The sequence below is a fragment of the Equus asinus genome, chromosome 12 (genome assembly GCF_041296235.1).
Source record: "Equus asinus isolate D_3611 breed Donkey chromosome 12, EquAss-T2T_v2, whole genome shotgun sequence".
NCBI classification, from domain to species: Eukaryota; Metazoa; Chordata; class Mammalia; order Perissodactyla; family Equidae; genus Equus; species Equus asinus.
In genome coordinates, this window is record NC_091801.1 from 2080581 (window position 1) to 2096100 (window position 15520).

General features: G+C 38.0%; 1 protein-coding gene across 1 annotated transcript in view; it reads right to left on the reverse strand.

The window, feature by feature from the left end:
- CNBD1 (cyclic nucleotide binding domain containing 1) overlaps nt 1-13184 on the reverse strand; it is a 391920-nt gene extending 378736 nt beyond the window's left edge. The window contains exons 1-2 of the mRNA XM_070480954.1: nt 12762-13184; nt 8439-8768 (exon numbers count right to left, since the gene is read on the reverse strand). Coding sequence (XP_070337055.1) covers nt 8439-8526 — 88 coding nt within the window. The 5' untranslated portion in view covers nt 8527-8768; nt 12762-13184. The remainder of the gene's footprint in view (nt 1-8438; nt 8769-12761) is intronic.
- Nucleotides 13185-15520: the final 2336 nt, after the last annotated feature.

Genomic DNA, 15520 nt, shown 5'->3' on the forward strand with positions numbered 1-15520 from the left:
TAATTAGTAAAGGTTAATCTTACCAGATATTGAAATATATCATAATGCTTCAAAAATTACAACAGTTCAACACAAATGCATAAATAGACAAGAGATAAGTGGAAAAAGAAAATAGTAGATTCCAGAAATAGATGCAAAATACGTACAAAAATTAACATAAAATGAAAATCGGCATTTCAAATTAGTAGGAAAAGACTACTCAACAAATGATGTTAGAACAGTTGGTTGACCATTTGGAAAAATATTAAGTTGTAGCCCTACCTCATTATTCTAAACCAAAATAAATTCCAGATGCCCAAAATATTTAACAAGCTTAATATTAAAAAACAAAACTATATAAGTACTAAAAAAAAAGCATGGGGGAATTAATTATGTTTAAATCTTGGCATAGAAAATGACATTCTAAACAAGAATTAATAACAAAGGACAAAAAGTACACAGGCATTCTAAAAGCTTTGTGTGATGCAAACATCATAAAGATAAAAGAAAAATACAAACTGAGAAAAACATTTGTAAAGTATATGCCAAAGGGCTAATTTCTTTCATACACAAAAATTTCTTTCAAATAAAAGGGAAAATAAACCTCAGTGAATGCGCAAGGGACCTAACCCAGCAGTTCACATAAATACAAATGGCCACAAACACATGAAAAGATTCTAAACCTCGTAAAGAAATGCAAACTTAGAGAGAAATTAGAACTGTTTTTATTCTTTTTAATTGAGGTATCGTTGACATAGAATATTATATCAATTTCAGGTGAACGTAATGATTTGATATTTGATATTGTATAGACTACAAAATGATCACAATAAGTCTAGTTATCATCTGCCACTATACAAAGTTTCAAAAAAATTTTTTTGTGATGAGAAGTTTTAAGATTTACTTTCTTAGCACCTTTCAAATATGCAATACAATATTATTGGCTATAGTTCCCTTGCTGTGCATTACATCCCCATGACTTATTGATTTTATAACTGGAAGTTTGTATGTCTCGACCCCCTCATCCATGTTGCCTACTCCCCAAACCCCTCTCCTCTAGGAACCACCAATCTGTTCTTTGTATCTATTAATTTTGTTTTATTTGTGCATTTGTTTTGCTTTTTAGATTCCACATACAAGTGAAATCATGCAGTACTGGTCTTTCTCCGTCTGACTTTTTTCACTTAGCATAATGTCCTCAAGGTCCATCCATGTTGTTGCAAATGGCAAGATTTCATTCTTTTGTATGACTGAGTAGTATTCCATTGTGTATGTATAACACATCTTTTACTAACGTCAACATTTTTTCATATTCCTCAAAACTTACACGGAATTAAAGATTACCAATATAATAGAAAAAAACTATTTTCAACTAATATATCAGCAAAATTTTTGTTTTATAATACATAATATTAGCATTAATGTTGTGAAATATAAACTTGTATATACTGATGGTGGGACCAGAAATTAGGACAATCTCTTTGGACGACAATTTGTCAATAGTTACCAAAATTTAAAATGCACACATCCTTTGGCCTTGCAGTTCTAGTAATACACTTGAAAACCAACTGAAAAAGGTATATAAACCTTGATTTTTAACTTCAAAACTAACTAGAAACAAATTCCTACTGTATTAGTTAAGATCCAGTAGTCAGGAGACAGAAACCTCATCAGTTATTTTAAAGGAAAAAACTGATACAAAGAACTGTTAGTCAGATACTAGAGAACTGAAGAGACAAAAAGGAAACACCAAACATCATGCAGAAAGCAGCTACCACCACAGTTTCTGCTGATAAAGGGAAGAGGTTGAATTACTAAAACTTCGAAGTTTGGAGCAATGGCCCTATGAAGCCGAGACTCAGCTCTCTGAAGACAGGGTGTGAGTCGCAGGCTCTGAGTTCTTAAAGGGGTGCAATGAGGCTATTTCCAAAAATGTTGGGAAAACTGCAGATGGAATTAACTGCTGCTGCTGGAAGGAACAGCTGCTGCTTGGGTGAGAAAGACTCTTTGCTGGAGAGACGCTCACAGGAGAAGCAAACCAGACACAGAGAACAAAAGAATAAACACTTTCCTTAACTTTCGTCCTCCGTCCAATCTCCCTCTAGCCCTCACACTGAGAGATCCTAATAGGAAGCCCAGTGTCTTCCTGGGAAAAAGCGTAGTTTGCAGAGTCCTAGTCCCAGAATCAGAAAGCAGAAGAGCGGGTTTGAAGAGGAGACTGACACACCCATCTCGCTAATGCAAGATTTTGGTGTATTCAAACAAAATGAGATATAATATAGCCACTAAAATGAATAAGGTACAGGGCCAGCCCTGGTGGCCTAGTGGTTAAGTAAAATACACTCTGCTTTGCTGGCCTGGATTTGATTCCCAGACATGGACCTACACCACTTGTCTGTCCGTGGCCACGCTGTGGTGGCAGCTCACATACAAAAAAAAAGAGGAAGATTGGCAGTGGAAGTCAGCTCAGGGCAAATCTTCCTTAGTCAAAAAAATAAATAAATAAATAAGGTACCTACATATTTGTTGACAATAAAAGGCCTTCATAATATGCAATATCGTTAAGTGAAAAATAAAAGTATGAAACAGGGTAATAAAAATGCCCTACCAAATGTATAAAACAATAAGATTATACACACATACTCTTACACACACACACAGGCGTGCATACATGTATGTGTGTATATACATACACACACAAACATGCATGGAAAATTTCAAGAAAAAGTATTTTTTCATGATAGTTACTTCTGAAGATAAGATTAGGAGTGTTGGTTGGGAGGAAGACTTACTCAACTTTTCAATATTCTCTTGTGCCTGATGCATGTTATTTACATAATAATTTTTAAAAGAGACTTATTCACCAAAATTCCCGTAAATTATGTGAGATTTGTTTATTCTTCTTTCCATTTACTAATCACCTGCATGCTAGGTATTGGAGATACAGAGACATGAATGGGTGACCACTTATGTCCAGATAGTCATCTAATAAGAAACACACCCCTAAGGCACAGGCATATGAGGTCTCTAATGTGAGGGTAAAGGTGACAAGAATAATAGGAGGGGTACAGAATACGTGCTAAGGGAGTTCAGAGATACGACAGAGATCACTTCACACCAGAGAGGACAGGAGAGCCTTTGTGGAAGTTAAAGTCACTGAGAAGAACTTTGAAGAACTAGAACGATAGTAACAAACAGAGCAGGAGAGAACGGAACCCCAAGAGGAAGCGTGAGCTAAGGCAGGAGAGTATGGTGACGAGTATGATGGGGTAACTTGTAACTTTCCCATTCAGCTCTGCTCCCTAGAGACCCAGTAAAGGTAGACTCTCAAGGTTACTAGGCAACATTGCTTATGATAACAATGATCCCTGATTACTGAGTTGCATCTGGACTAGGACAAACTAGAGTTGGTCTACAAATATCTCATAAGGAGTCGTTGCAATGGTCTTCCCTGAGGACAGCAACTCTTGTAACTGAGAGGTTCGGTGCAGGAAACTTGGAAACAGGCCTATGGAATTTTTATAAGAGTGTTGGCTCCTGTGGAGTATGACACTTTTAATCCAGGGTGATTCAGCGCCTGTCCTATGCGACTCTCATTACCCTGAACCTGAACTACCTCATGGGGTACCAACGAGGGATGTGCGGGCTGCTGCTCAGACAGCTGTGAGAACTGCTTCCATGAAAGGGGAACACCTGACACTGCCCCTCTGGAAGACTGTGACTCTATCCTTTATCCTTCTGAGCTCGTGTGTCGAATGTGGCCATCTGGATGGTTTATTGATCCAGGAAGTCCTCCCATGCCGAGCAGTGCCGTGGATGGTTCAGAGAACATTGGTCACAGTATTCTGGCTGTCGTGGAGAGTTCTATCAGTGGACGTGTGAAGTCTAGGACACGAGAGACAGACTTTAGCCAAATCATGAAAAATTTAAATGCCAGATTGAGGAAAATGGATTGTAATCTAAGTTTTGGAGGAGAACAGGACCCTGACGATTTCTGCATGGAGAGTTAATATGATCAAATTCCTTTTTTCATCATCATATCAGAAAAGTAATCTAGTCCACAATATGTGATGGAAGGAAGACCGGAGATCAGCTCAGTCAAAGGTGGTGGAGGACTAGATAGCTAGACGGCGGAAGGACTGATAATAGAGGGTGAATGCAGGAGGTATTTCTTAGACAGCCTGTCAAGAACAGAGCGATAGCCTGAACTCCGGGGGCAAACTTGTGTGACCTCTGATGGAGAAATCTGATTTGCGATGCATTGCAATTTACTCCAGGGTTTCCTGGTGGAACCCCCAGTCATGATCCAGCTCAAGTTTAAGCTATTATAACTTAATTTCTGAAGGGCACTCAAGATTTTCTAACAAAAAATATACGTACATTGAGACAGTTATAACAGTGATAAGAAAAAAGAAGTGCTTGTTTTTCCAATAAACATCCATCTTTTCTCCCTCAAGATTTAAAAAAAGAAAAAAATGACTTTTACACTGAAAACTAAAGTTGAGAAAATAATTTTTCAGTATTTCTTTTCCTAAATTATCTAATGGTATTTTCCACAAGGACTATTACTGATTATACACACAGAGAGAAAAACACAAACGTTCAACCATCTTTTCCATCTTTCATTCCTTCTTGGAATATCCCTTCTCATCTCTTTTAGCTCTGTTTTTTCAACCTTGTTTTCTTTATACATTACAAAGTCTGCTTTTCTGTCTTTCTTCTCTACTGACAAGCCCCCCTTTTTCTTACTTGCACTCCTAGGATTTGAGTGGTTTTTTAAAATGGGGCAATATTCACTTTTCCAGATAAATATATATATATATTGAAATACATATATCTTGAAACACCTTCAATCTTTAGAACTGAAACTCTCTCAAATTACAGGAAACGCCCTTGAAGTGTTAGGAACGAGGACACTGTTTTTTCAGGTTTTCTGTAAATGTGTGCCATAAAATGAAAAAGGAGCAAAAGAAAACATTCACTCAGTAGTATTATCTTGTTTCTAAATTTCTTGAAGTGTCTCAGGCCTTCCCTTGAATGCTTTTTTTCTTTCTACATCCTTATATGTTCGAATAAGCAAAATGTGCCTACAACTATCTTGTGAACCTGAAACTCTTTTTGTTACTGGAACAATAAGAACAAAAAACCTTTTGCCAAAGACCAGAAATTCCTTCTCCCAGATAAACCAGAAAACAAAATGTAAGGCGCATTTTTGAACTTGTCTTTTCTCAGAAGGACAAACCTAATAAGCGTGAAGAAAATAGAGGCACAGCATACCGACCCAAAGAAAGCAGCAACCAGACCATACTCCTCATTGTAAGTGTTAAAAGGGTTTCCTCCAGACAAATAGCTTCCTGCTTTCTATTAAATAAAAAAAAATTTTAAAGACAATTTTTCTTCCTTTTCTCTCTTCAGGAAATCAACTTCTAATAATAAGAGGTCATGTATGTACCTAGACCAGATGTATTTCGCCCAGGTGGGAAAACTACTGAAGGCTTTGCTACCCGTAAGGTTTCGAAAACAGTTCTCATCTGGGATAAAAAGTGGCATGACTTTTTTTGCCCTTGAGAACAATCATTTCTTTCCCAGGTTTAGCAAGCTGTGAAGAATCTTGAGACCCAACTTAAAGAGAGTAAAGAAGGAGAAGATGTGAAACTTTAAAAGAAAAAACATGTGAGCGACTCGAGAAGCTTAACCACTTGGAGCATCTGTGAGTCTGAATTTCAAAGTTAAGGAGACAGTGCTGAGGGTGTTTAAAGATGTGTGATATGTTCTCTCCCTTAAATCAAAAGAGTGTCTGAGTAGCTAAAATGGTAAAATGCAACAAATGTATATACATCACTTAACGGGTAAAAGGCACAGGCATTTCAGGATGGTGGGTAAGGAAGAAACTGGAGTGCTGCTGACTTTGTGGTTGCTTTATGAGCAGAGAAAATTCATCCATTCTATGGATGAACGATGAAGAGTCTTGAACACTCCACAACTGTGTGAACCTCAGCATAAAATCCAAGCCTCACGATCCTCGACTGTAAAATGGACCATGTATTAGTTTCCTTTTGCTGCTGTAACAAATTGCTACAAACTTACCGGCTTAAAACAACACAAATTTATTATCTTACAGCTCTGGAGGTCAGAAACCTGAAACAGGTCTCGCTGGGCTAAAATCAAGTTGCCAGCAGAACTGCACTCCTTCTGGAAGCTCTGAGGGAGAACCCATTTCTTTGCCTTTTCCAGCTTCTAAAGGCTACCCAGCTGCTCCTTTCTCTCTTCTCTCTGCAAAGCCAGCAATGGCCAGCTGAGCCTTTCTCACCCTGCGTCAGTCTGGCTCTGACTCACACACCACACTTCAGCTTATGAGGACCCTTGTGGTGAACGGTGGACCCACTGGGTATTCCAGAACATTCTCCCATCTCAAGGTCAGCTGATTAGCAGCCTTAATTCCCTCTGCAACCTTAGTTCCCCTTGCCTTGGAGCATGGCACATGCTCATGTCCTAATCAGGGCATTAGGGCACGGACATCATTGGGGACCATTATTCTGCCTACCACAGACCTCATAAGGTTCTTGTGAGAAATAAATGAAACAACATAATGTGCAAAATGCTTACACAATGACTACAGAAAGTCCTCAATAAACATTATTCACATTTAAAATTTATAGAGAAGGTGGACATGACTCACTAACCATAACCTGACTAACCACATCCAAAGTAAACAAGGATGTGCACACGGCTGGAATTTTTAAGGTCCTTAACTGAACCCTCCTGTTTATGCCCATTGCAGTCTGACTCATCCCCATTCACATCCGCTTTATAATTCCGGTTCAGTCATATTATAGATTGAAAGCACCCTCACCTACGCCTACATGTGATCACCGCTTCAGCAGTGACAGTCAAAGTTTGCTAAGGGAACCCGTCGCCTCGCTGCAGTTAACACAAAGGCAGTTACTAAGCACACAGGACACGTCCCCGAGGGGAAGTCACAGACGCAGAACATCAAGCAGGAAGCTCTATGGGGAAAATCCGGAGCTCCACTGCTTTCCATTATGCTCTATTCAGTTCTGAGATCTAAATTGCTGCTGATTTTTCATCTTTTAATCACTTCATACAAGTCGAGTGTCCTTCGGAGACACTACAGCGGGAGCACGTATTTCATCCCACTGATTCTAAATTAATTTGATCTTTCAACTCCCGGCTACTGCACTTCCTAGGCTGCTAAAAAAAACCATCCTAGTGTGACTTCTTTTTCTTTTGCACAAATAAAATCTGTGCAGTAGAAGCTGTGATTTTTGGAAAAATTATATTTGATGTTTATTTCAACTCTCACTGAAAAATAGAACTTTGACTACACACAAGAATTTTTTCACAATAATAAAAGCATATAAAAGTAATGCATGTGGGAATTAATTTAACATAAAGACTTTGTCTAACACTGTTCAAGACATAAGTAAACCCCTTCAAGAGGTATCAACTGATGCCTGTGGCAACTTTTTCTCTGGAGACTATGATCATTAATTAAATATATATAATTAGAAGAATAAACTCTCACAGGAAGATAAACGAGTAAATGGGTTAGCTTCTTCAAATCAACACTATTAATTTCCTCAATGAATGTTTAAATAATAGAGTAAATGCTTTATTGAAGTCGAAAGGGTCACAATTATTACCCTGTTATCTGAAACATTTTTTTAAATTGCAGCTATCCGTAGAACTATTACATATTGTTAGTCAGCATATTGGTAACCAAATAATGGATCTATGAATTTGAAGGGTAGGACAAGAAGTCTTGAGAAATATGTTCTGAGTTTTCTATAAAATAATAAAATATATATAAAATAAGAAAATGCTATCTATTGTATAAACGTCAAAATATTTAACTCTATAATTATTGACTTAATATATTAACTCAATATACTATATTAATTATATTAATTATAGTTAATATGTTAATTAACTATATGATGTAAATCAAAGCTTACAAAATGAAAATAAAATGAAATAGGAATAAATTTCAGAGCAAGAATAACAGGAATTATCTCTCTTTTTTTTTTACCTTAAAAATTTTAAATGAGAGTTCTCCTAGTGAATATGAGATATTGACTTGCTCACGAAGACTGACTCTGGGTAGGCTCTAACAGACTTGCCAGAAACCAGGGGCCTGATCCCTGGTGAGCCATGGGACCTCTCCAAGCCTTTGTTTTCTCTGCTCTTTAACAGAATTTGTGATTTGAAGCTCTGAGAGTTCATGAAGTTCCCCATTTTACAAAGCAAAGCCCTTGAGACCTAGAGAATTAAAATGGCTCCGGGGGATGGAGGAGGATTTGCACATCCATGCTCTTTCTAGTCCACTGTGCTGTCGCTAAGACTCCCCATGTCCCCACCAACCCTCCAGCGCCCCATTTCTTATGACGGGGGTAAGCACCGCTGACAACGACGACAGACCCTCGGCTGTCCCCACTCACTCGGTAAACTGCGAAGCGGAGGAGGCGGCACGTTTTCTATCGCCATCATATGAGCCAGAATGGCTGCTGGAACAGAGGACAGGGGCATTTTGACGGCTCAAAGGCCGCGGAGCAGAGGCTGCTTGAGAAGCAAAAGACCACTCTTTCCCTTGAGGCATCACAAAGCAGAACGCTCAAGGCTCTCTCTGATAGGCTGAGTACCACGGCATCTTCGGTGCACAGTTCTGTCACAGCCCGTGGACAGAAGTAAACCCCTCTGCCGAGAGTGAAGTCTAGCCCAGGAAGAGCCACATCCCAGGCCAGCAGAATTTATGCGGGGGCCTTCGTGAGCTAGAGTAGAAGAAATAAAGAGGAAAGTTGTAATCCACGAGGCAGGGACAGCAGCATCTACAGCACACATTAGTCTAGGCTGGAGGAAAGAATTCACCTCATGGCTCTCCTATAATTCAGAGCCCTTTTTCTGCCTACTAAATGTTCACACTGGGCATCACAGAGTCTGTCTGTGGTGGCAGCAACTGGATGTTTACACTGCTGTCCATGGCCACATACACATGGTAAAGCAGCCTTCTAATTATCATGCACTGATAAACACATCCCTACTTATATTTAACCATAGTCTACTGGAGTGTGGCATATGTTTTTGTTATTTTTCTGCTGCTTCACAATAATTAAGGCTTGTTACAATACCTAGGGTTTAGGTATTGTCCTAATTAATGTATCTTTTGATTCTGTGTATCATCTCTGAAGGCCTTTAAGAATATTTTCCTGGTGTCATAACCGTAACAGGTTAGTATACACAAAAGGCCCATGACTGACCCCTGAGCCTGGCCAGTAGACTGATAACCTGTTACCGACCAGCTTCATCGAGAAAACATTAATAACCAGAATTGAAAACTTCAGTTGTATTGCAAAAGTGACACATTTATCTTGCAATAATTCTTATTAAATTGCACAATGAACTGACTTCACCATAACTTTTCAGTTGAATGTGTTTTCATGTCCGCAGTTTTATGAACTCTGGACTCACTGTAGACCCACATTGGTTGTGTCTCCTCATTACTTCCCATCTTGCATTTTTTCTGCATTAGCCAGCTACCTTCCCCTGCGTGGCTCCCACCTCAGAATGGCAGCCTGCCCTCCCAAAGGTCCCCCTTGGTCATCCCTACCGCCTTCATTTAACAGACCATCCTAGTTCCATTCTCTTCCCATTCTCACATTTAAAACTCAAAGAACCAAGGGCCACTCTATAAAAGTTCATTCTAAAGTGCTCCTGCATTTGTCAAGGATTTTAAACAGATGGGGCTATATTAGATGATTTATTTTCCTTTAGTGAGTAATTTTGATCAAAAGAATTTAAGAAAGGAAGTTTTATAAGACTAAGTTTGACAGATAATTTCCTCTCTGATCCCTATTTCATTGTTCTTATTTTTACTCTCTTGATCTTTTGCCTTCTTTTCTAAATTTTCACCTTTTCTTTTTGCTTTTCTGTATTTCATATATAAAAAACCATATACACTGAAAGCTAATTAATATCATAATAATTTTGCATCAAACTGGAGCTTACTTGAAAACAATTTTAAAAAAATAATAAATAAAATATGAAAAGCGACAATGCAAGTAAGCAAAACATTAGGAAACTGCAAAATAAACAATTAAAAAAACTTACTTTGGGGCTGGCCCTGTGGCCTAGTGGTTAAGTTTGGCACACTCCACTTCGGCCCACATACAAAATAGAGCAAGATTGGCACAGATGTTAGCTCAAGGAGAATCTTTCTCAGCAAAAAACAAGAAGCTTACTTAATTTTCTCTAAGTCTGTATAATCTTCATGATTCTATGTGAGCTTCTGCTAGTATCTGCTGGTCTGTGTGCAGAGAAAATCCAATAAATCACAAATTCAGCTTTCTGAATGTTTTTGATCACTCCTTCCAGTGTATTCTGAAGCCTCTTAAAATTCATTCCAAGAACAATAACATAATCATGTGATTTGTCTTTGATGAACAAATACATGAAATTATTTATCAATGCCTGGACATTCCTCGAAAATCTACTCACTTCTCAAACACTTATTTGTAAGATTATGTTGAGCAAGTCACTTAATCTGCCTGAGTTTTAATACCCTAATCTCTATAATAGATGTAATGATAATACCCCATACAAACACTATGAAGATACCATTTAAAAATGAATATAGGAGCTGGCCCTGTGGCATAGTGGTTAAATTCACATGCTCAGCTTCAGTGGCTCTGCTCCAGAACCCAGTGGCCCCAGGTTCGTGGGTTCGGATCCCAGGTGTGGACCTATGCAGCACTCATCAAGCCATGCTGTGGTGGAGTCCCGCATGCAAAGTAGAGGAAGACTGGCACAGATGTTAGCTAAGCGACAATCTTCCTCAAGCAAAACGAGGAAGATTGGCAACATATGTTCACTCAGGGCCAATCTTCCTCACCATAAAAATAAATAAATAAAATAAAAATGAATATAAAGGTCCTAGCATAGTTTCTAGGTCCAGTAATCTCTCAATTATTTTTACTACTACTACTATGATTATTATTGCTGAGGTAAAACTTGAAAAATTCACATGGATTAATACTTTAAATAGTTTTTCTCAAACATACATTTCATATGGGTTTCACTCGTTACATAGTCAGTAGTAATATACCGCAGGTTCACTGTTCAAGATATTCCTTAGGTATTCATTCTGTATCACAAAAACCAATAATAATAACAACAACAACAAAATCAACCATGATAATTTTCTATACACTATCAATATTTCAAATAAATTAATTCCAGAAAGAAGAATTCTTCGATTAAAATTAAAACAATTCAATAAATATGTTTATATTTAAAAATATAATTATCAAAATATTTATATAAATTAAAGCTGGTTAGACACAAAACTCATTTATATAAAATAAAATGTTACATATTATGTCATTGGCCAATCTTCCTTTGAAAGGACAGTCTATAAATTACATGTGCACATGCTTCTAATAACTGCAAAACAAAGTAAATTACTTATAGATAAATACATTTATGCATCGCCAGCCCTGGTGGTCTGGTGACTAAGATCAGTGCTCTCACCACCGCAGCCCAGGTTTGTTTCCCCGTCAGGGACCCACACGATCTGTCTGTCAGTCGTCACACTGAAGTGGCTGCGTGTTGCGGTTGATGCTGAAAGCTACGCCACCTGTATTTCAAATGTCGGCAGGGTCACCCATGGGAGACAGGTGTCAATGGAGCTTCCAGACAGACAGACTAGGAAGAAGGAACTGGCCACCCACTTCCTTACAAAAACATTGGCCATGAAAACTATGAATAACAGCGGAGCATCGTCTGATACAGTGCCAGAAGGTGAGAGGACGGCACAAAAAGACCGGGCAGGGCTCTGCTCTGCTGTCCACAGGGTCCCTGAGAGTCAGAATCGACTCAATGACACTAACAACCACAAGCATTTATATATGTGAATATTGGTTCATGTGAAAGGTTAAAAATAATTTCAAATTAACTAGAATGTATGTAATCTGTATATAATCTTACCCTGATTAATAAGTACTATATTTTTTATTTATTATTTGTATATATATAGAAATATATGGAAATGAAACACGGTGATTTGTATACCTACTTCAGATTACATCAAACTTGCTGATAGAAAATCAACACGTAGTACAAAAATCTTCTCATTATCTTCTGACTTAAATTCTTTTGTTTCATGTATTCTAAATCACTCTGAGGTGTAATTTTTATGTCCTCCAAAATATTGTTTTATTGTGAAATTAACTTATAAGCAATCAAACTCCAATTTATCAATACATTGCTAAAGAAATCTATTTTTCAGACCCAATTGACAATGATATATTATACACACATGTGAATATCTATCTATAATACCAATATTATACTGTCTATAATTAAAAAATCTCCTTGTTTTTCATTTATGTCAGTCTTTTCCCACACGTGGCCCTAAGCAATAGTATATTCATTCAGGATTATTCACAGCACTTGCCACAGATATACATATTCTTTAAATGCATGTTAAATTTAAATCACAAAGAAGTGGCCTTCTGTTTGAATGAGTTATTTATCTGAAGAAGGGGCCCAAGTTTCTCAACAGATGCAGCAACACACATTCATATAATCTGTTCCTCTGCAGTTAAGATAGTTTTCCCAGATATGCACTGATCACTGCATCTGTGAACCAAATCCTATTTTGAGTGTTTCATTCTGGTATCATATATTTGTAACTTTTTTTTATTAGGAAAGATATGTCATCTTAAAGTAAACTTGCATAATTTAATAAAGGATCTCAAAAGACTTACCAAACAGTTTCCCTGTTGGTCTAGAGATGCACAAGTATAACACGTGTGACGTCCAAGTAGCTTTACTGGATGAATGCTAACCAGTCACATTTCCAATGCGTCCGTACCCTCTCAGATCAGGCATATAACTCTTAAACAGCAAAGCCTAGAGAGGCAATAAGCAAAAGTCTGAACAATCATACAGAAAATAGCCCCCGAGCACTGCAAGGTGGGTCAGCATTTGACTCAGAAACTAGAAAACAAGAACAAAGAATGAAAAGCAGGACAGAGAGAATATTCTAGCCACTCCTAGGTAAGGGCCTCACCAATAATCAACATAAAAAAATGAATCCATTGTTGTAAAACATACTGTACTTGCACATGTATATTATTATCAAAGGAACGGTTGACCCAGGTCCAGAGGCCAGCTTAGCGATTAACTAGCTCTATCCTCTATCCTACACGGCAAGTTATTTTTATGCTTCAGTTTCCCTGTGTGCAAAGTGGAAAGATATCTATCCGTAGGGTTATTTTGAGGGATGGAAAAAAATAGAGATCACTTAACACAGCTTGGATAACACAGTTGTCTAATTAATTTTAGCTCTTATCTTTTTTAGTTTTATGGACGCTTATATATGTTAATGTTTAGTGACCATAATAGCTCAATCTTACAGGATTGTTATAAGGATTAAATAAAATAATGTTTTTAAATGCTTAACACAGTGCCTCGCTCTTGTAAGTGCTCAAAAGGTGCTAGGTTTGAGTAGGTAAACAGTAGCAGCAACGAGAGCATGGTGCTCGTAGTGTTCCATACGTTGAGTTTGTTTCTTCAACTAATAAATCTGCTGTCATTTTAGGCAGAATCCACTACCTAATTTGAGTGCCAGTTTGAGCGTGCCATCTTTATACTGAGAGTAAAACCAGAACAGACACGTTGAGCTCCTTGTCTTTGTGTCCCCACGTAAGTGAACGTAAGTAAGGCCATTTTGTAAGTGAACATAAGTGAGGCCATCTTGTTACACTGAATAACCCTTTCTTAGCTGAAATCTTTCTAGCACGTGATCAGTATAAATTGCTGCACGCTTTCATGATTTCCTGGCCCTGAGCCTGTGCACATACCCCTGCTGAGGTGCTCTGATAGCTTTGTTCTTAACAATTTTAATGAATTTTCCCAGGGAATAAGAAGGCCTCCAGGAAGAAAGAACACCTGTAGAATATTCATCATCATCAACAGAGGAAAAGAACAATAAGGGATCCTGGAGTTTATCATGTGCATTTCTAAACCCCCTCCTTACTGTCCATCTTCCCTATATAACTGCCTCAAGATTCTGTAATGCTTGAAGATGGGTTTTTGAGACATTAGTCATCCATCTTCTGATTTGCCAATGGCTAATTTAGTTAAACTTCCTTTCTCAATCTCTAACTCATTGTGATTAATTGGTTCAAATCACAGCCAGCAGAATGAGCCCATTTCTCGTTATCACCCAACCCTAGCAAATAGTAGCACACAAAAATAATCACGTAATGAATGATTTCCACTTTCCTGACACATTCCTTTTTTATATGTGGCCCAATCTTATTCCGGACTACGTATACATCGTTTTACACAATGACTGATGTAAATTATTTTGAAAATGTAAGGATAAACTCAATCATATCTAACACTTACCTACAACTCTTCTCAACTAGGCTTCCTCTGGTTTACATCTTGATAATGACTAATGTTGCATGGTGCTGTATGAAATAAAAGGGTTCTGTGTGCATTTGAGCATCATCACATTTCCACAATGGAAAGGCAAATAGTTGTTTTCAAATGAGAAAACCGCAGAATAGTGAGGATGAATGATTCGTCAAAAACTGCACAGTGGCACAGTGACCGGAATTTTAATGAGGTCTGTCTCAGAGCTGGAACTCTGGGGCTGGTACAGCGTGAATTGCAGAAGACAGGTGAAGGAAGGGGGACCAGGTAAGGGGCTGTGGAGTTCAGGGGAGTGGTGATGAAGGCCTGAACTATGCAGGGTAACAGGGAGGGAAAAGAAGGAATGGTCAATGAGCAATGGAGGCTGGGGAGAGGAATAAGTTACAGCGTTCCGAGGATTCTGCATTCTGTGTTGGGGTAGATGCAGCCTCACTAACTAAAATAGAGACCAAAATACGATGAGGAGGAAGAGGAGGATAACAACAACTACAACAACAACATAGCCAATATTTAATGAGCACTTTTTGCAATGCATCAGTTCAGACACTCCACACATATTTATCCCTCACAATCCCATGAGGTAGGTACAATTTACCAGCCCTATTTTATAGATGAGAAAACTGAGGTATATAGAGGTAGTTGACTTGAGAAAATCATGAAGGGAAGAGCAGGTCTTACTTTCAACCTAGAGCAAAATGACCAGAGAGGCTGGACCTGAAAAGTGATTCTTTGGAGTTTTCTTAGTGAAAGAAGGAGTGGATTAGGAAAAGATAAGACGTGGGGCATCTGCTCCTCCCCTTCATACCAATAATCAAACTATTTTATCCATGAAGCCCAACAGTTGTTTTCTCTGTCTCCTTCAGAAAATACCTATAAAATTTTGGGATCTCATTTATAAATAAGAAAGTCATTTTCATATAGATATCACTATGAAGATGAATCCAGGTGCAATTTGATTTTTAAAAATTGAGGCTATTTCTCAAAGGATAATAATACCAGACAAATGCTTTCTTAAACCTACAAATAATCTTTCTTAAACAACTCTTAATGGTCTTAACCAACAGGATCAAAGACTTCATGC